This window comes from Nelumbo lutea, chromosome 5 (assembly GCF_056320005.1).
Source record: "Nelumbo lutea isolate HS-2025 chromosome 5, American lotus-T2T, whole genome shotgun sequence".
NCBI classification, from domain to species: Eukaryota; Viridiplantae; Streptophyta; class Magnoliopsida; order Proteales; family Nelumbonaceae; genus Nelumbo; species Nelumbo lutea.
This window is the reverse complement of record NC_142688.1, coordinates 47,130,624-47,152,445: the sequence shown is the minus strand read 5'-3', so window position 1 is coordinate 47,152,445 and position 21,822 is coordinate 47,130,624. Positions and strand designations below refer to the sequence as shown.

The following is a 21,822-nucleotide window of genomic DNA, read 5'->3' as shown; positions in this document are numbered from 1 at the left end:
ATTTACATATAAATGATCATTGGATTCAACCACCCTATGAAGACCCATTGATAATGGACTTATGTAAAATAAAGCCCATTAGATAATCAACCCCGTAATGGTCTCTTACACCTAACCTCTCGGCCTATAATCATCAGAGCATTGCCTATAGGGAAGGACCTATTCCTTGATTACAAAATGCAGTATCACACTCTCCGCTTAGATGGATCTTAGGATTAAAACCTTTTGCAAACTTTTTTCATAAAATAACAATATAGCATATAAATACATTTTTCCAAATTAGATTTTAAATACAATTGAAATCCACTGTCGATAATTTAGGTTTCCATCAAAGAGAGTGCAAGCCTTGATATTTACTTTGTCTAACAAAGGGGTTAACTTGTAAACTACCCCAGCATGCCCAGATATTTGACCCTTAATGGATCTCACTGGTTGGCACATCAAAAGTAACTTAGTCCAATACCTAGTGTAGCATCATAATTAAGTTTGGGGTTAAGTGAAACTTTCCAAGTTTTCCCATTTATCTCCAAGGTCTAGGGCATAAATTAAAATTGGTCCAATTTTAATGTTTCTTCTAAATACCCACTAGTTGTGCTTGGGGTCTAACCCCAGCAACTGAGACAAGTTGTTTCACCAGTTCGGCAATACATAAGTGTCAGCCTTGCTAGGATAAATTCCCCAAGTTTATCCAATAGGTGAGAATATTCTAAATTAGCATGAGTCTCATAAGTGTCTAGTTTAAGAAGTAATTCACAAAAAACACATGATAAAAACATGAAACGATAATGTACTTTATTCATTTTACTAATAAATGTTTATGTACGTCAATCTGATTGGAGCTAAGGGCATACACTATCTAATAGAAGATTGGTTCAAGATAGAACATGTGCCCAATGTATGGATCAACCATCACAATGATTAATAAGTAACCTTGATGGTTGCTTCTACCAATCAATGGTTAAAGAGAGCAATTGTTTCTTCCTTTTACTTTAATGGTTGATCAGCAAAGGCTTACTTTAATTTTTTTTTTTAAGTAGACTTTATACTCATTTTGGGGGTTAATTTTCGAAGCATCTTTCCATGTTTACCAAATGCCAACAAAACCAAACCAGGGTGCATATTTCCCCCAGTTCCATATTTGTATTCTTCCTAAACGCATCCCAAGGCTTAGTTTGGAAAGAGTACAAAGACAATTATGTACAATGCAAAGCCTTGCATCTTGTATTATTTCGTATATATTTACACTATACATGTTTGTATTTCTACTCTTTCCAAACTGAGCTTAAGGATCAATTTAGGCACTATACATATTTGTATTTTGTATTATTTTATATGTATTTGCATTGTGCATATTTTGCATGTAGAAATATGTATATTTGTATTTGTATGTATTTGCAAGTAAGCTCTTCAATATTTTCTTATTCATCTTTATTGATTCTTTGATTTGGTTTGGATGTATATCATTGATTGATCTTTCTTGTTCTTGTGTTCTTGTGAATCATACAACAATCCTATTACCTAAAGAAAATAGGGGCATTGCCTTGTATTTAGACCTGTTCATGGGCTCGGGCCGGGCTTTCACTTGTCACTAATGAAAATATACTAGGTCCAAGCCCGAGCTCAGCCCGATCAATAGGCCTATAACTTGGGCCTGAGCATAGCCCTGGTAAAAAGCCCAAAACCCGAGCCCGAGCCCAAAGCCTGACCTAATTGAAAAAAAAAACAATTTTCCCTATTCAAATTAGAATTACAAATTCAAATAGTATTTTTTTCTATTTAAATGAACAATAGGCCTACAAGATGGTATTTTTCTCTTTCTTTTATATTTTAAAACACAAATTTACATTCTTAAATAAAAAAATTTATTCAAATGACCTAATCACATAACTAATTTTAAGTTTAATATTAGGTCGGGCCGGGCCGGGCTCATGCCGGTTATTTTGACAAAACCCGAGCCCAACTCAAATTTATTGTGGACTGGGCTTTTTGGCCCGACTTTAAACCTGCGGACCACCCAGCTCATGAACAGATTTACTTGTATTTCATATTTATATAACCCTTTTCAGGAGTTTAGTTTATATTTCTTAAGGGTTAATATTAGTTGAATGATTTAATTGAGTAACCATTCAGCTCAACAAATTGAGTTATTATCAAACCAACCCTAATTGAGCTATTATCACACTAACGCATGTACAAGTAAATCTAAGCTAAAAATAAGAATATAGATAAGAGATTCGATCTTTGTTTCTAGCGTACCTATATGGTTAATCCAGTCATGAAAAAGTTTAAGAGGGTAAGTACACTACATTGTAACTAAAGTTGATTTAATTCTTGTGTTGGCACTAGCAACCAACAAGGCTATGATAGGGAGATTGGACTATTTCCCAAGTTTGGGTGACAAGTGCTTTTCTAATAGTAAATAACTATGAAAATACACACCATTAGCAACCAAAATGAAATGGGCACCTAGGCAGCTAGGTAACAAAAAATGGTTATAATCAATAATTGATCAATTAGGTTTGGGTAACAAAAAATGGTTATAAGCAATAATTGATCAATTAGGTTTAGGTAACAAAAAAATGGTTATAAATAATAATTGATCAATAAGGATAATCATGGTTGTTAATTATTCCTTTCGTCAATAATTAACAACAATTGCATGGTTGTCTTTATTTCACTAAATATTGTTACAAAAAATGGATATAAGCAATAATTGATGAATTGTTGCATATACTTTAACAATAACTAATGTGATTGTTTCCTATAGATATGTGGACTATGGTTGGTATTTTGTTGCTAAAATCACTTTTGGCCACAATCAATAGTAATTGTTCCTAATAATATATTTTAGGCCACTTTATTAGCAATAGCTTATTGTAATTATACCTGTTCATGGGTTAGGCTTGGGCTTGGATTTTTCCAAATTTTGAATGAGGCCCATCTCGAAGCCTGGCCCATGAACAGGTCTAATTGTAGTTAAAAACTTTTAACCACACCACTAACAACAATAGCCAGTCCAGTTGTAATTAAAGCCTTTAGTAATAGTTTTTAAGATGTTGCAACATTTTTTGACTGTTGCTAAAGGTTGATCTTTTTTTTTTGTAGTGAAGGTTTAAAGTACTAAGGCTATGTTAGTTTGAGGTGTAAAAACAAATTTACACCGAATGTAAAAATGAGAACCAGTCTGATAAGAGTGTAAAATGGGAATCGGTTATTAGCCTCATTTATACTCATCGTGTTTGGAAAATCAAGTAATTTAAATGTTTCACTACCTACCCCTGCCTACCTAACTTAAATGTTTCATAAACCCATCATGACTCTAATACCCCTACATCTTGCACTGCGCCAGTGAAGGAGAGAGAAGACAAGAAAAGTTTGAGAGAGAGAGAGAGAAGGAAAGAAGAAGTGCTTGAGCTAAGCTGATTCACGACGACGATAATGGTGATTTCTCATGGGTTTCTTTTGATAATTGACGTTTTCGTCATGGCTATGATTATCTTGTCCTTCGCTGTTGATGTGCTCTGAGATGGTGGAAACGCCGGTCGAACCCAATTTACCATTGCAACACTAAGAAGAGGTGCGAGCTTTGATTCGTTGTCGTTTGGTACCAACCTGGGTGAAGGAACAGATGGAAACTTCTTACGCCGGTGAAGAAGCACGCGGCATGGATGCTGAGCAGAGAAGAGGTATAGATCTGCAACACCGATGGTGGAGTCTTCAATAGAAGTTGAAGACTGATCGGAGAAGGGGAGAAGGGGGAGAACTACTACTTCTGGAAGTTGCAGTGGTAGGTACAAACATATGAGAGTGAAACCGGGGAGGAAGAAGAACAAGGGGAGAGAGATTCCATCGAGTTTTGAGAAGATGGAGTTTTACATCGATTTTATCGATGGTAACTTTCCATTGATTTTCAATGTAAAATTTACCTAAAGTGAAGTTTTACATAACATCTCATCCAAATGTTAATAAAATTGAACCAGAGTGTAAAGTTTACCTCAGTTCACATTTACACCTTAAACAAATACAGCCTAACATGAACTTAATACAAGTATTTTTTATAATTTTTTTTCAAAATAGGTCATGGGGTAGGCTCTTAAGCTTGCCTACCCCTTGAAATGGATCAAAAGGCCAAAAAGCATGTAGTTGGTGTATTTGTGAGTCACCAACCATATTGGACAATATGTAACAAAATTTTGAACCTTGATATAAAGATCTTTCTTTGAAAATGCATTAAGGATACCTTAGCCACTCACGATACTCTTGTGAAACATTATTCCCATTAGTCCCTATATGCCCTATCTATCACAGCAATAGAAATGTATGGAAAATGGAAAACTATAATTTGAACAAATAATCACACAAACTATTAAGATAAATTAGTATTATATTGGAAAAAGAAATTTATTGGTTAGTCTATATTAGAAATTATAAGATAAATTAGTATAATTCAGTAAGTAAACCATTTAAAAAGAAAATAAATTATTCAATAAAAATTTAAATAAAACTTCAAAGTTACACAAGTACAATAAATTATCCAAATTTTTTATAAAATTACATTTTTGAATATTAAAGACAATATAGTGTAATTTTAAAAATTTACCATGTGGTTGATACTCAATATATCCTTTTGGTCATTTTCTATCATCAAATTGAATATTGGGTTGACAGGGACAATGTTTTCAAAACTGGATCAAACCAGATGGTTAAATTGGAAAAATTGAGAACCGAACACCATTTCACCTCAAAACCATTTTTTATCCAAAAACCGTTTATTTGGTTAGCAATCGCTGACCTAGGTAGTTGAACTGTCAACCCAGACAATTGTTTTTGGCCTTTTTTTTGTTTTTCTAAATTTTTATTTTTTTTTGTTAGAGCAGGTCATTTGTTTGGACTGAATAGTCAGACCATTCGACCTCAAAATGGTTCCTTATCCAATCCAATTTTAAAAACACCCTTGAGCTTGGTTTGATGTGTGCCATGGTCTGGCCCATGGACTAGCTCGACCCATGGCACGGCACGGGCTCGTGCGGTCTTAGGCCGTGGGCCATGCCAAACCGACCCCCCAAATTATCCTAGAGGAAGGAGGCACGGCCCGGGACGCCTCGTGGGCTAGCACGACATGACTCGCACTTTGTGTGGGCCACATGCGGGTTGTGTCGTGCCGATGTAGCATGACTTAATTTACATCTCTACTTGAAACCACTCAATACTGGGGACAGGGTAGGAAAATTCGAGGATTCTCCATCCTTGATGAGGAGTGGGGTTCTTTGCCCCTGAACTCACCCGACATTGAGGAGTGGTTACCTTGCCTTAAACTTGTGTGACTATGGGGCAGGGAAAGGGATGGGATGCCCTGCCCTGAACCCACCCCATTGTCATTCTTATATAATTGTTAATTATTAGTGGAATTAATAAAAATATTAGTTTTTATAATTATTTTATTTATTCAAAATTAATCAAAATTTCATTTAAAAATAATAACAAGAATAAAAATTATTAAAATTACTACAAATTATTAATAAAACTAAATATATTAAAAAATATTTATTCATATTTAATTAACAATAACTATTTTTTTTATAAATCGACATTAAATAAAAAATAAAATTATTAAATCTTTCATATTTTCCCGTACATCGCACGGGTCCCTACTAGAAATCTAATGCCATTTGGCGAAAGGGGAGACCACTCCTATATATATATATATAATTCAATTTAATGTGGTTTACGATTTGGTCTGATTTTTAAAGGCCAAACCAGATCAAACACCAATTTCGATTCGGCTCGGTGCGGTTTAGCGGTCGAGGGTCTAGACTATGTAATGAACATCCCTGGTTTTGATTTGTTTTTGTGGAACCGGCGACAAGAAAAACAGTTCACGTAGTAGAACGCCCCTTAACTCCGCTTAACTTTGTTCAACCCTTGGATTCCCCTTAACCTCCATTTCGACGTTTCTACTTTGTCAAAGAAGAGTTCAACGTTGGTTTCGAGTTCAAAATTCCACCAAAAGTTGTTATTGTTGCCCTTTCATGGAAGATTTGCAGAGTGCTCTTGCAGCTCGTGGTCTCACTGTTTCTACACTTCCAGAAAAAGGTCGTTGTCTCGTAACTACCAGGGACTTCTCATCAGGTTAATCTCTCCGTCTTTCTCTGACTCTTATGTTTTCTTGTTTGTAGTTAGAGCTCGGAAATGATGACAGGGAGATGCTAATGGAACCACATTGATATTGCAAAGAACCATCCATTGAAGTGAATCTTGAATCCCAAGCTGTCACCTTTTCTTATGTTTATATGATTTAAGTGTAAACAAAGAATACCGAAATGGCTCAGAGGGCTTATGGGTTATCCTAATTTCTTCTCAATTGAATGAATGAAGCCAAAATTCTACTGGGTTTGTGTGGTTTTAGGATTTAGCAAAGTTTTGAGATCAACCGTGTGAAGAAATGGTTAAATAAATTACCTTGTGATTAAATTAGCTACTTATTCGTTATTGACAGTTCACTGACATGGTTTTCCATGCAAGTATTCTGCTCTAAATCTCCATTCCTTTCTTGCTTGATAAAGAAGGAAGTGGATAAATTGTAAATCGTTATCATAAAAGATGGTGCTATATTATATACATGGTTGAGTAATTCTTACTTATGGTTACCATTGAAGCTATTGTGATGTTGAGATAATCCATTATTAACTAAATATATTTGATTTTTATTTTGAAAATGCTCTTAAATTAAATGTATCCTAGAGATGCTCCACCAATGTCCGAGATCCCCATCATTAGGTGCCATCTAACAATGATTTTATTCTTCTCCAAGACAAGAGCCAGACCTCTTTCAATAGCCCACATCGGTAATAGAAAAGTTGTTTCACTCTCCAGCAAATGAATGGAAGCAATGACTAATTCTCTTGTGGTTATTAGATCCATAAATCCAGAATCCGAGGCCATGGATCTGGGTATATCTGGTTCCTCACATCTGACTTGGAACTATAATCACCTTTTTGATATTCTAGTTCTTCATGATTATTGGCTAGAAATTACATGTCTACTTTCATTTTGTTGGTTGAATACTTGCCTCCAGTGACAAAAATCATTCTTCAGGTAATAAAGATTCATAAATAAGCCATAATATACAAGGTCTTATTTTACTTCATGGAACTTAGTTTATATGATTGTCTATAAGCATTAAATTATTGTAATTTCTTTCAAAAATTTATAAACTTGGGAAGCTAATATTTTTGTCTTTCTTTTCAAAGATATGGCATGCATTATGCTTTACAAGAAATTATTGATGGGTTTTTTGATAACCATTTTCTTGACGTGTATTGTACTTCCACTTTTCATGTTACTAAAATTCTTATATTCTGCAGGAGATGTGATTATAAGTCAAGAACCTTATGCCTCTGTACCAAATAACTCTCCTGTAAGTTCAAGATGTGATGGCTGTTTTGCATCAAGCAACCTCAAAAAATGTTCAGCTTGTCAAGTTGTCTGGTATTGTGGGAGCACATGCCAGGTATAGATTATTCCATAAAAGCTCTCAACTGTGAACAACTTTGGAAAGCCCAAAATGTTTCCATGTCTGTAGAATTTACAAACATTTGATACATTTCTAAAATAATTTAGTTTGCACAAGCTTGTACTAAGACTAGAAGAAAATGATATGCTTAAATGATCATCATTGTCATCGTTGTCTAAGCCTTTCTGAACTATATGGAGTTGGCTACATGAATCCTATTTCACCATTCTGTTCTGTTGAGTGGCATATCCATTGTTAAATTATGGGCACTTAAAACATTTCACTGCCATATGCTTAAAAGATCATATAAGCAATAATCGTGGTGGTGGTAGGTTGGATGTCTTGGGTGGTGAGCTGGGGGACAGTCTTCTAGGAAATTTTCTTTGGTATGATAAAAAAAAGAGAAACTCTTATGTAGTATGTTTTGGTTAGTAATCCCACAACCTAAAAGGCAGAAATCAAATTGAAAAATTCTACAACTACTTGGGGCATTCATAGGGTCTAATATTTCTACAGAAGTGTTATTAATTTGGTGAAGTGGTTATGAATTCCTTTTGCTTCCCTATCGATATGATGACTAGTCGATTTCTAGGAACCGACTAGTCAACCAGACAAAAACATATATTCTAAAGATTAGATGTTGATGCAATCTCATATAAGTTATTGTAAACTGCAGATACACAATAAAAGAATGATATAAAACATTACTTCACAATCTTTGTTTAGAAAATATAGAAAAGGAAGGTTGGATGGGCTAGGATAAGGGGTAGCAGCCCTTGTTTTTCACAGAAATAATGAAACCTTGACTATTTGGAGTGTCCCTTTCTTTGTGACAACTCCATACCAGCACATCACTAATTGGAAGAAAAACTTAAAAAGAACTCATCCACTGTTTTTTATTGTATGACTCATTTCTACACTTGAGAAACATTTCAAGTTAAGTAGAGGAGTTATACAGGGAGATCCCATCTCTCCATATTTGTTCATCATAAGCATGCAACTATTGTCATCACTACTGGAAGAAGGAACAAATAAAGGGGAATTAAAAGCAATGGAAATAGGAAGGTACAAGGTAAGGGTGTCACATCTCTTCTTTGCAAAGGACTGTATGTTGTTCTGCAGAGCTAGAGAAAAAAGAACAATTGAGAATTCTTAAGTGAATCTTATATGACTTTCAGGAGCTATCGGGCCAATAATAAATTTATCAAAATCTGGTATGTACTTTAGCTGGAATATCCACATTGGAGTAAGACAATTCCTAATGAATGTTCATGGGCATGAAGCCTTTAGGCAAATATGACAAATATTTGGGTGCATGTATATATGCAAGCCAAATGAATACAAACCGTTTCAAGAAATAGAGAACAACATTGAAGCAAAGTTTTTTTGCCAATATTGAAGCAAAGTTAGCAACATGGAAGGCAAAGCTCTTGATTGGCTGGTGTAGTGCTTGCTGTGTTTGTGCTCTCTTATGTTTCTCTTTCTTGGTTCTTTGTCGTAGGCGGTTTGACAAAGTAGTTGGTGGGCCAGGGGGTGTTATCTTAACACCTGCCCTTAGTTGGTATTCAGCTTTTCTTTTTAATAAAGTTTTCCTGTTATCTATAAAAAAAAGCTCCTGTCACAGGTGTGGAGAACACTCAAGCAATTTCTGTATTTTCAATGCAGGTGACTAAATACCCCCAAGTTTCCTTAAAATATAGAAAAAAGTCAAAGAAATTTCTGGTGGCATGGTTTGGATCATGCCAACAGTAGGCACCTAATAGAATGGGAGAAACTTTGCCATCCAAAAAAAAGAGGAAGGTTTTGGCTTTAGAAAGGGAAGAGAACTGAATATGGCTCTCAGCAAACAAGTCTGGAAGTTAATGCTGAACCTGATAGCTAGTGGGCTGCCTCTATGAAATCCATCTATTTTCCACATGGCAACTTTCTGGATGATACAAAATCAAGAAAATCTAGCTCTAACAGGTGTTTTATAGCCAAAAAGATGAAATCATTGATTCATTGCTACCTTACAACTCTATTTGGGGGAGAGGAAATAGATCACAAGTTCAAGCCCTAACACATCCATGGATGCCTTCAATTACAGGAGGAATCCCATCTCTCAAGCAAGGAGAAAATACTACTTTTTTTGATAAGTAAAAGGAAAAAATTAAATTAAAAAGAGAGCAAGGAAAGCAAGATACAGCCTCCAACAGTGCCAAGATGGTACTACACAAACAACTAAAACTCAACCACACGACTTAACAGCCCAAAACGCATAGAAAAAAGCCACACAAACATCTTGATGAGAACAATTAAAAACACCAGAAGAGGCATCACTGCCTAAACACCAACAAGCAGATTTATTCCTCATCAACAATTGATTCTTCCTCCCTTCCTTCCTCATTCCAAATTTCTCCCCCATTCCCTCTAAATGTTTTTGAAAGACTCTAATCCTTCCTCCTCTTTTCCAACTCCTCAAGAGCCCTTCGAGCAAAAGCCTCTCCTCCCGAGAAGAACAAATCCAATGCTTTTCCAACTTCTACTTCCCTATCAACAAGCTTTTTTATATCCAAACTTTCTTTCTTCACCTCCTCCTTTGACACCACCTCCCTTTCCACTTTCTTGCCTTCCTTTCTAACATCCTCTTCCCCTTAGTTATTAATTGGTTCCTCCCCCACAGGGATTGCTGAGAGATTTGGTTTACTTTTCACGACCTGGCTTTCCTTACCAGGGAACATGACTCTCTGAGCTTTTGAATTAGGACTCCATCTCTTGTAAACCTTTTTAAGTTATTGGTTGGACCTGCCCCAATTATACCATCTTTAAGACGTGAAAAAACCTTTTTGACATGCACAATGTGGGTCTTGTTCGAAATTCTTGTCTTCTTTGTAGCCAACCCTGGAGCAACTCTCGTAGGATTCTTGAACTCCTTCCTCCAACCCATATTGACACCCAGCTTGCCAACAAACACTTCAGAAATTGAAGATCCATCCCGTTTGAAGGCTGAGTAAAGCTGACTCAACTGACTCTTTCATAAATTGACTCCATCTGCTCAGTCTGTAAGCAACAAAAAGAATCTGCAAACCATCTCTTCAAATGTACTTATGCTTGCTCTATTTGATGTCAAGCCCAAATAAGATTAAATCCTGATGAAATAACAGATCAACCAATACACACAAGTGTAGAAGAATGGTGGTATAAAATCCTCCAAACGTTCTTCTTTGTTAGGAATAATCCTATGGCTGTTATTGGAAATTCATGATAATCCTGTGGCTGTTATGGGACAACAGGAATAAAGCTATTCATGAAAACCATCAAGCAAGAGGATTGTATTAAGCTGGTTGTTAAATTATCAGTCACTGGAAAAAAATGAAAGTTATCTCTGCACCTCAGCAAGAAGATATTTTTTCTGACCATTGGCATGATAAGCAATGTGTTAGTATTTTCACTGGTGGATCCTTCATTGAGGAAACTTACAGGTTAGCATCAAGCTTCATAATATTTTCACATTATAATAATTTCATTGGTCCTGCAGCTTCACCATGTAAAGTATACACTGTACAGTAGCTATTAAGCAAAAGTGAAGGCAGTAACTGAAGGCTTAAAGGCAGCTGTAAATAAAGGTTACAAAAAATCTATGCTTTTTTCAGATGCTTAGCAACTAATATGGAAGCTAAATGGGTAGATGAAGAACCTATACTGGAGGGATCTATTTCTTTTTGATAAAATACAGGTTGTTGAAGATAAATTCGAAGAAATGAAGTTTATATATGTAAACAGAAACTTAAGTAACATAACCAATGACCTAGCTTCAATTGAATGCTCTGTGAATCAAGTCGTATCATGTGCACAGGAGGGCTTTTTGTACTCTTTTGTATATGGTTAATGCTATCTAATGGAGCTTAGTTCTTTCTGAGGAAAAAAATAAAACCAAACAATGTAGCATCACAAATGCTTAAAGAAACTGAAATGAAGTGCACCAAATAAAAGCATTTATGATACTGTTTAAATAATTGTAGATAAAGACAAACAAATGAAGCCTCAAAATAACTTTATGGTTGAGTGGATCCACTAGTTGACCTAGTTGATGCTTAGTCATCTCAATCTATTGCATCATTAGTATGGACAAGCTAGTTAGTGAAGTGGTCAGTATGACAGAACAACAAGTTTCAATAGACCAGTTCTATGAGTGGAGAGGGGAGCAATTGATTTGGAATCTGAAATTGAGAAGGCCTCTTTTGGACCAAGAAGTGGAAGAGCGCATTATGCTTCTGGAAAAATTAGAAGGGACCAGTTTTACTAGATCTACAGAAGATGGTTTCTGGTGGAAAGAATGTAAGGAAGGCAGATTCACAGTTATGTCATTCTACAAAGCATTAGTAAGAGAAGAAATGGGTTCAGACCAGATAAAAGGAGTGCGGGGTAACCCAGTTCCCCCAAGGGTAGAAGCCTTTGACTGGCTGGTGGCACATGATAGCATCCTTACCTCTGATCACCTGAGATCTATGGGATTGCATCTGGCCAGCTGGTGTTATTTATGCAATCAGGAGGAAGAAACAGTCATCCATCTGTTCTTCTCATGCAGCATAGCAAGTTTCATATGGAAGTTCTTCTCCTTTCTATTTGGGATAGTTGTTTTCCAACCAATGAGTCCAGCAGAGGTCTTCTCCTTGTAGCCAAAGCATCAGAGGCAGTAAGAAAGCTAGGATTGTTTGGAGCTGTGTTCCTTTTGCAGTTTGTTGGTCTATTTGGAAGGAGAGAAACAGAAGGGTTTTCGAGAACAGGTAAGAAAGCATAGAATACATGGTAGCTGCAGTGAGCAATCTGATCTTAGACTGGGTCCTCAGACTCCCAGGTTTTGATAAGTATCCAAAGCCAATTTGCTGGAAAGTTTCTGGAATACCCTTGATTTACAGCTTTGTAATGAAGAATACTTTTCAATTTGAGGTAATGAAGTTTAGAATGTATTTGGTGTGTCAACCAAACAACCAATGATGTTGGGATGTAATTCCTTTTTCTCATTTTAATGATTAGTCAATGGCTTGATGGCACTGCTCTACAATAACTCAAAATCAAGATCTTCCAAGCTGATCAAAGTTAGATAACAGGAAACCATACCACAGAAAGTTCCTTTAGGAGTTCACTGCATCACTTAGGAAGTCTTAACACTCTTCTTTTAGCCTCTGGGTCTAAGTTTTTGGCATATTGGACTGAACTCCATCACTCTTTTATCAGAATATTTATAACATGTTTGAATCCTTTTCAGAAATCAGAGTGGAAGTTGCATCGTCTTGAATGCCAAGTTCTCCTTGGACTTGATAATGACAAACGAAAGTCAATTACACCATCTATTCGTTTGATGGTGGAACTGTACTTAAGAAGAAAATTGCAAGGTGATCAGGTGAATGGTTTTCTATCACCTTATCTTTATACCTGATGTTTTTCTGCTGGACTTCTTGCATTTGCTCTTCATTAATATAACTTGGGATTTTCTTTTTAATCCTTTTCTATGCCTGCCATAAAAATGTTCCCTTTTTTGTAATACACTCAGGCAGTCATTAACTCATTATTTGCCTATGAAAATTGTCTTGATACATTTCTGTTTCTCATTTTTTTTTTTTAATTTTCGAAAGGCTCCATATTGTGTCATTGTTCTCTATGGTCTCTTCTTGATATGTGATTTTGGATGGCCTTAGGGTTCATAGTGATGGTGTAGAAACTGAAAAATTTCTGGAACTCCCTTGACTTACAGCCTTGTAATGTAGAAGCCTTTTCAGTTTAATGTTTTGTGCATGTACTAGAAGTATGTACTTGATGTAGTGTGTCATCTTGACAACAAAGGGTTTTAGGATGTAACCTTTTCTTTTAATCATTTTTTTATTGATTCTTCAAAAAAAAAGTTCCATCAATTAATAAAGTTCATTGTTACAGAAAATAGTAGGCTGTCTAGTATAACTAAGTATTCTGGTTATGCATTGTCGATGTTTTCTTGAACCTTCATCAGTGACCTTGGATTCCATAAGCTTCATTCTATACCATTCTTGTCAGTGTAGAAACCTAGTTGGCGCACTATAAATTTCATTTTTCATGGTGCCATGGTGCTAGCCTTTACCCTTTAAAAAGAAAAATACTCACCAGCTCACATAAGCTTTAACTTTCTGAAACAGTATTAAATGAAAACTTCTCTTTGTCATTCCATGAATCTAGGTGTTTTGGTAATATTGACAACTAAAGTTCTCTTTGTTGTTGAAACAGTCCAGGTCTGGTAAGGTTGATTGTCTCACTGGTCATTAGTGAATTTGGAGCTATTGTGGGCACATGGTAACATTCATAAGCTTTTACACCAAATTGATGCATGGCGGTATTATTTTTCACAAAATATGAAAGTGATAGATAGCATAATGGGAAAAAGACAGATAATAAATTAATTGTTAGAGGAGTTACACCTCTCTTCCCAAATCAGGTATAGAGTCAGATCTAACCATATGGCATTGAATGGAGTCTGTCCAAAGAAGGAAATTCTTGAGAGGAACTCCTAAGCAAGGCAGAAGACAACTTCATTCAATTCTAAAGAATTAATTTCCTTAAATGAAAAAGAGTGTTCTCACATTTATAAACCACATATATGATGCCCAAACACTTATATTAATACCACGTGTAGAGTGCTCTCCTAATGCACAAAGTGCATGTGTAGGAGATATGCTAAATTCTGGTTAGGGGTGGCAACGAGCCGAGCTTTTCACAAGCTGCTTGAGCTCGGCTCGGCTTGGTTTCAACCGAGCTCGAGCCCAATTCAGTGGCTTGATTTTTAAACGAGCCGAGCTCAAGCCTACTCGAGCTCGGCTCGTGAGGCTCGCGAGCCGGCTCAAATATATAATAATATATATTTGATATTTAATATATATAATAAAATTATAGAAAATAATATATATATAATAAAAATATTATAATTATTAATTATAATAATTTTTAATTTTTTAAATATAAAATAAAAATTTTCTATATATAATTTTTATTTTTATAAAATATTTTTTTTTCTCAAAATCGAGCTTGAGCTGAGCCGAGCTTGAGATTATGCATTTTTGACTCGAGCCGAGCCCGAGCTCAAGGTTCTGGCTCGAACCGAGCTCGAGCCTTGTAGAAGAGTCTTGAGCCGAGCTCGAGCCTGGTACTACTCGGCTTGGCTCGACTCAAATCCACCCCTAATTCTGATACTTCATATGTTCTTCAGGGAGCTTTGTGAATATTGTATTCTTTATTCTCCTTGTTGGCATAAAATGAACATCTATTTCCATAGTGAATTCCATTCTTTCCTGTAGAGTATTCTTAGGCTGTACATGCATGCATTTGACCTTTTCATATTGCCGAGCCATACCTACTGGATGTGCAGTGGAATCTAAATCTCCTGTTCTTATCCATGTCCATGCATTGAAGATCAAAACTCCTATTCACTTTTTAATCCCTGAATAACTCCTATTTTAATTTAGAAAACTACCTTCCAGAAATATACCTTTTTTCAGGACATTACAAGATTGAAACTAATTCCTAAATTCTAAAACCAATGCATGCCAAAATAAATCCTAAAACAACTCTAATTTTAATATTCAAATAAATTAGAAAGTATGTATTGCAGCTTTTGGTTAAGTGACAAGTAATCCACTGACAATTTTAAACATTAGCTCCTTTGTATCTCATATAAGGAGCCAACTATCTAGGGATGATAAGTGTGAGAGCACAAGTTTGAGTCTGAGAGTGATCACTTTGTAAAAATAAATGCCAAAGGTTAGATCCATATGCCAAAGGGTGGATCTTATATAATTTTTAATATTTTCCTTTTTTGCATATCATACATGGACTGTTTGGCTTGACATTTATTCTTTCACCAAGACATGTCCGATATTGATGAGAAGCAGCTGGTTCTATATGCACAGATGGCTAACCTTGTCAACCTGATACTTCAATGGCCTGATATCAACATAAAAGAAATTGCAGAAAATTTTTCTAAGGTGCTATAGAAAATTAAGTTACTATTATTTGTTGTTGCATTTTTCTTTTTACAGCCTGTTTGGAAGTTATGTGAAATATAGTTGTTTTACTTTACATAGCATTTCAAATGGAAATGTTTTTTTTTTTTCAAGTTTGTTTTCAGGAAAACCTGAAATAACTCTGTTCCAATATTTTATTAACTACACACTGATCCTCTTTAGATGGTGAATTCTACTCTAAAATGTAAAGGAAAACTGCAATCAGATCATTTCATTTTCTGTGGTGCCTAAATGGGCTGTCAGTGTTTTCAATAGCAGCAAATTTGTAGACTAGATATTCATGTAGGACACACTGTTACTCAAAATTCTTGTTATATTGTGCTTTTGTTTGATCCTTTTCTATCTTGTACAGCTTGCATGCAATGCCCATACAATCTGTGATAGTGAGCTGAAACCTTTAGGGACAGGACTATATCCTGTAGTTTCCATTATTAATCATAGGTAATAAACCTTCGAGCCAGTGACATATTCAGTATTCTATCCTTATATTGTTAGCTATGCTAAAAAGTTATTATGATGTAGCTGCTTGCCCAATTCAGTGTTGGTATTTGAGGGAAAGATGGCAGTGGTTCGTGCTGTCGAGCCTATTCCTAAAGGTACAGAGGTATGTTATTCTTTCTGTCTGTTGTCTCAGTATGATTATTCACTTTTCTTTTCCTTCTAACTTAAGATTTAGAGTTGTTACCTAATTTAGTTCTCTGATTTTACATTTAAGGTGTTGATAAGTTACATAGAGACTGCTGGAAGCACTGCAACTCGGCAAAAAGCTCTCAAAGAACAATACCTTTTTACATGCACATGTTCCCGCTGCATAAAAGTTGTCAGATTACTATTCTTATGGTCATTTTTTTGGTATATAGTACATCCTTTTAGATTCTGATTGTTGAATTTAACTTAGCTGCTTCCATATCAAAGGGCCTGAAAGAAGACATTCAAGAAAATGCAATCTTGGAAGGCTATAGATGTAAGAATGATATGTGCAAGGGTTTCTTGCTTCGTGATTCTGGTATGTAATTAACAATGGCAATATGGCTCCTTTTTTCAGATTTCATATCTCTTTATGTGAATGCCTATTCCTAGTTATTCATTCTTCCTTGTGTATGGGGATGTCATGCAGATAACAAAGCATTTATATGTCAACAATGTGGACATGTTAGGGATAAGGAAGAAATAAGAAAGATTGCAAGTGAAGTTAAATCACTGTCTGACAAGGCATCTATTTCTCTATCTTCTGGAAGTATCCTTCACTAAAAATGAACTTGGAATAGTATGAATTGGTTTTGTTTATAAAACCCATGGTATCATATTCTATATGATGATGAATTTTTCTTGGAACTCATTGCCATTCTCCAACTTTTGGGCATTGTTTGTTTTTCCTTATATTTTTTTTGTCATTTTTGTATGGGGGGAACTTCGTACCTTTTGTGGTATTATTGTCTTTTTGTCAGCCTCCTTCTAATACTTCATCAATTTTTGTATTTTAATGAAATTACTGTTGCATATAAAAAGGAAAAAAAAATTTCTAGGTCATACAAAACCCAAACTTGTTTTGAAATTTCAAGAGGAGACCAATATATTTGATCCTTGACAGAAATCAGATTATCTGGAAGCTAGTTCTATGTACAAGACTATAGAGCAACTTCAAATGAAACTCTGTCATTCACTTTCAGTCAATTTGATGCGAACTCGAGAAACTCTTCTCAAGGTGCAAGTCATGAGTTATTAGTTTCTGTAATGTTTGCTTCTTTTTCTCTTTTCTTTTTGTAACATTAGAAATTTGAAGTAGAAAACTTTTTATTTAAATGGCTTGTCATTAAGATGACTGAGTCTGAATTTTACAAACATGTGGTTAGTTTATGAGAAAATTAATTTGAAACATGTCGGAACCTAAATTTTGTGCATGCCATATTTGTCCTTGTGTGCTTACTGGAGAAGCCTGCTTCATTGAACCATATCTCTATTTAACTAATAAAGCTTCATTAATGCTTGCATTCTTGTGTATTTCATATGTTATGGACAACCTCTAATTTTTGATGATTGATGTCATTAATACTTTCAGATTCTGATGGAACTGAAGGACTGGAGAGGAGCATTACACTATTGCAGACTAACCATTACAGTTTATCAAAGTATGTCAGTCTAGGACTTGATCTATATATTCATGGAGAAAAAGACAATTAAATTTTGAGAAGTTTAAACATTGCCTCTGGGGTCCAATTGTTTGTTTTATTGTTCTACTAGCATCACTTTTATAGTTTACACATCACCTGGTAGACATTTTCACTTAACTAGATCATTTCTCCTTCATAGGGCCATATGCTGGTATGCTAGATTCTCATTGTTTTCTTTTTTGAGAGGCTGCCTCTTTTTGTTGGAACATTTTTTATGAAATAACCTTAAGCTCATAGGACATTGTTAATTTCTTACTTATTTGTTGCTTCGAGTAGCATCTATTTATACTAATGTAAGGCCATGTGCTAAGTGCTATGCATGTGTACGAGTAAAGGGTATAGATGAGTTAACATCGTACTATCAAATTTAACTTATTTTGGTGTGCATCAAAACCAAGGCAAGTATCTGCTTTATATAGTATATATTTTTTGAAGATAAATAAAATAAAAGCCTTATTAATGAAAAAGGAAAGAGAGGATACAACAGGGTGATAAGAAATATTTCTTTCTTCCCATACAATCCAAAGTACAGCAGCCATAGTGCATCTCCATAATATTCTTCCTCTCTTCCTTGGCATCTGAAAGTTGCATTTGCAAACAAAGTCTCCAAGCTTGTAGGTAGAGTCCACTTACACCCAAAAAGAGAGAAGCACCAATTTCAAATAGAGGTAACAGAGGAACAAGAGAGAAAAAAGGTGTTCAACAGTTTCACCAATTGCCTTATAGAGTATGCACCAGTTTGGGGACAAACGCATTTTTCCTTCTTTTTTTTTTTGTAAAAAGTCCATGGTATTGATTTTCCATGATAAACCTCCCAAAAATAAACCTCCACTTTTCAAGGAACTGATTTACACCAAACCTTGAGCACAAGGAAGGAGGACCTGCTAGAACCAAGAGAAACCAAGGTCTGGAAAAAGAAAGCACAGGAGAAAGATCCTCTAGGGTCAGGGGGTCCAAACTCTCATCAGAATTGAGAGGGTCAACAACAACAAACTCTAGGATTTGATGTAAATCAGCGACTAGGGAGCACTCAAAATCTCTTAGACCTCTTCTAAAGCCCAGATCCCATGCTTTCCCCTTCAGATAGGGAAACAAAGGAGGAAATAGGGTCATTTATTAACTTAGAGATGACATAAAAGGAAGGGAAAGTATCTTTTAAAGTTCCATCTCCCACCGAAAGGTCCTCCCAAAACAGAATTTTAGTCCCTGAGTAAAGATCATACCTGATTAGATTACAAAAAAGAAGGTAAGACTGCATGAATAACTTTCCAGGGGGAGACCAAGGCTGCTTTGTTGGATAAGGCAGCATCCTAGCTGGTTTGCATCAACCCATGTATGCTTATATCAATTTATGCCATAGATTCTCACTCCCCAGTGGTAGCCTCCACAACCATTTCCCTAACAAGGGTTAACTCTTGTAAGTCACATTACCTATCCCTAGACCACCTTGTTTCTTGCTCGTACAAACTATTTTCCAATTCACTAGGTGGTCCTTTTCCCCTTCTCCAAGATCACAAAGAAAATCCCTCATTAGCTTCTCCAACAGGTCAACTATTTTCTTAGGTCCCCTAAACACTAAAAGGTAGTACACTGGAAGATTTCCCAAGGTAGATTTGATCAGAGTTATCCTCCCACCTCAAGAAATATAGTTTCGCTTCCAAGTTGCTAACCTTTTTTCAAAGCTTTCTACCAACATTGTGCAAACACTACAGTTCTGTGGATTACTCCCTAGAGGCAAACCTTCCATCTCTTCCATAAAAAGCCATTTTGCATCTCCGAACTGCTTGCAACTTTTTAAGGGACACGATAATGGATGGGGAAACTTTTTTTTTGATAAATGATTAATTCATTAAAATTATCAAAAGAGTGATATTAGTACAAACAACCCTCGGAGAGGTGCAAGTTGTGACCTTTCCCATAACTAAGGTAAAAACAAAATAAGAAAAGCAATTACAACTGAGCCCAGTACAACATTTCCCTATTAGTCCCTTGTTTGGCTATCCAATCAGCCAAAGTATTTGATGATCTCCTTACCCCCTGTACTCTTATATTCATTCTTCTTGTATACCACTTGAATTTCTTAATTTCATCTCTATAGCACCAAGTGACAGTCCAGATCTAGGCGTAGAGGCGAGGCGGTTTCTAGGCTAGGTGCCTTGCCCAGGCTTAGGTGTTGGACTTGCTGTACAGTGATGGATGTGATTACCAAAATTTGACACAAGTACTAGGTGTTGGACTTGATGACCTGAAAGAATTGGATTAAGTGTTTACTATTTGTTTTAATTTTTTAGTCCCATGATATGTTTTTTATTTTATACAGGTAATTCATTAATTGAAGAAAAAGAGAACAAATTGAATAGAAGCATAAATCACTAAACAAGGCAAACAATTTATATATAACTGAGGAACTTCTGATAAGATTTTGTATTCTAGGGTTGTTTGAATCTTGAATTACAGGTATGCCATTTTTAAGATTTGTTTTGGTAGGTATTTTGAAAGGCACCTGTCAGGTGCAATCTAGCTCAGTGAGAGTTATTTTGTGAGGTGTCTTTCCTGAACCCAGGTCACCTGGCTTGTTATTTTTGATGAATTAATCTGGAATTTGGTCTGGAATAAGTAGATATGTAGCCTAGTATTCCCCCTGCCCTTGTGATGACAAAAGAAGATGCTTAGATAGCTTGGAAGTCCCTTTTTTGATTTCCAATGTCATGAAAACTAAATACTTTTGCTGTATGTGTTTTTCATCCTTATTTTGTTTGGTCTATGCAGGAGTATATCCAGCAATTCATCCTTTGCTTGGACTACAATACTATACTTGTGGGAAACTTGAATGGTTAAGACCTCTTCACATAAAGCTTGTTTTTTTTTCTATTATTATTATTATTAATTTTTTTCATTTTTCACTTTTGCATCTTTGTTGATTCAACTAATAACAGCTTTGCATCTATACAAAATTCACTAACTAGATTCATTAAAGTGGATGGCACAGTACCTATATTACTTGGTTTAGTGTGAACCTTATTCCAATTAATGCAATTATATACCTATCTGGGTGCTCATGAAGGTTGAAGTGGGATGAACTGCATACTCGATATGTTATAGTTAAAATTGATTTTCTTGGTACCTCTATGGAAACAGACAATTGACTTTCTTGGTACTAGTTAAATTTGCCAAAGGGCACTGATGATGCAAATTGAAGAGTGCACTCAGTATTTAGTGTGACAATGTATCTCTGAACTGAAAATCTATACTATTATGATTTATCATTTGATGAGGTTCATGAGACAAATTTAGGCCATCTCAATTGATGTTGATACAAGGTGTTAATGGTTTCGAATATACCTTTGTAGGAATCAAATGTTTACTTGTTAGGCCCTTTGCTGCAGTCGATTCTTTTATATCCATTTCCTTTTCTCCTTCTGTACCTTCAAATACAACATTGATGTTTCATAGTTTCTACAGGTTACTTGAGGAAACAGAAAATGCCATCAAGTCACTTACCAAGTCTATAGATATATTGCGAATTACTCATGGGACAAATACACCATTCATAAAGGAGCTGCTTCTCAAGCTGGAGGAGGCACGTGCAGAAGCTGCTTACAAAACCAGGTAGGACGATAACCAAGGCTGTAAAATTTATTGTGAATAGTTCATGGGACAAATACAATTTTCATGAGAGAGCTCCTAGTCAAGATGGAAGAAGTAAGTGCCAAGCTGCTTACAAAATGAGGTAGGACAAGTCTTATATATTTGCCTCAAACTTTTTAATTGAACTCAAACCAGTGAGGTTCTGAGACATGTATACAGCAGTAAGCTATGAACTTTGTTCATCATATCAAGGCATGTATCCATTAAGTGACATGGGCAAAGTTTGTCTAATCAACGATAGGTTCTTTGTATAAGTGAGCGCTTTTTAATTGTTGAATTGTCGCAAGAGTCTATGCTATCCTGATAAGACAATGATACAGCATACATATGGAACTTGAAATTGAAGTGTACAACATGGGCGGGGACTTAGCTTTCTGTTTGCTTTTCGGAAAGTTGCTTGTAAATAAAACAATGACCATTTTAGTCATAAAAACCATTATTAAAAGGGACAGTGAGGTTCTGA

At 35.5% G+C, this 21,822-nt stretch overlaps 1 protein-coding gene across 1 annotated transcript; it reads left to right on the top strand.

Moving 5' to 3' along the window:
• Positions 1–5,844: 5,844 nt before the first annotated feature.
• SDG37 (SET domain group 37) lies at positions 5,845–21,636 on the top strand. Its single transcript, XM_088942598.1, has 13 exons — positions 5,845–6,129; positions 7,365–7,510; positions 12,762–12,888; positions 15,383–15,501; positions 15,893–15,981; positions 16,063–16,144; positions 16,256–16,360; positions 16,456–16,546; positions 16,658–16,777; positions 17,139–17,245; positions 17,600–17,669; positions 20,481–20,544; positions 21,174–21,636. The coding sequence occupies exons 1-13, from the start codon at positions 6,030–6,032 to the stop codon at positions 21,322–21,324; spliced, it is 1,371 nt and encodes a 456-aa protein (XP_088798724.1). The 5' UTR covers positions 5,845–6,029; the 3' UTR covers positions 21,325–21,636.
• The last annotated feature ends 186 nt before the right edge of the window (positions 21,637–21,822 follow it).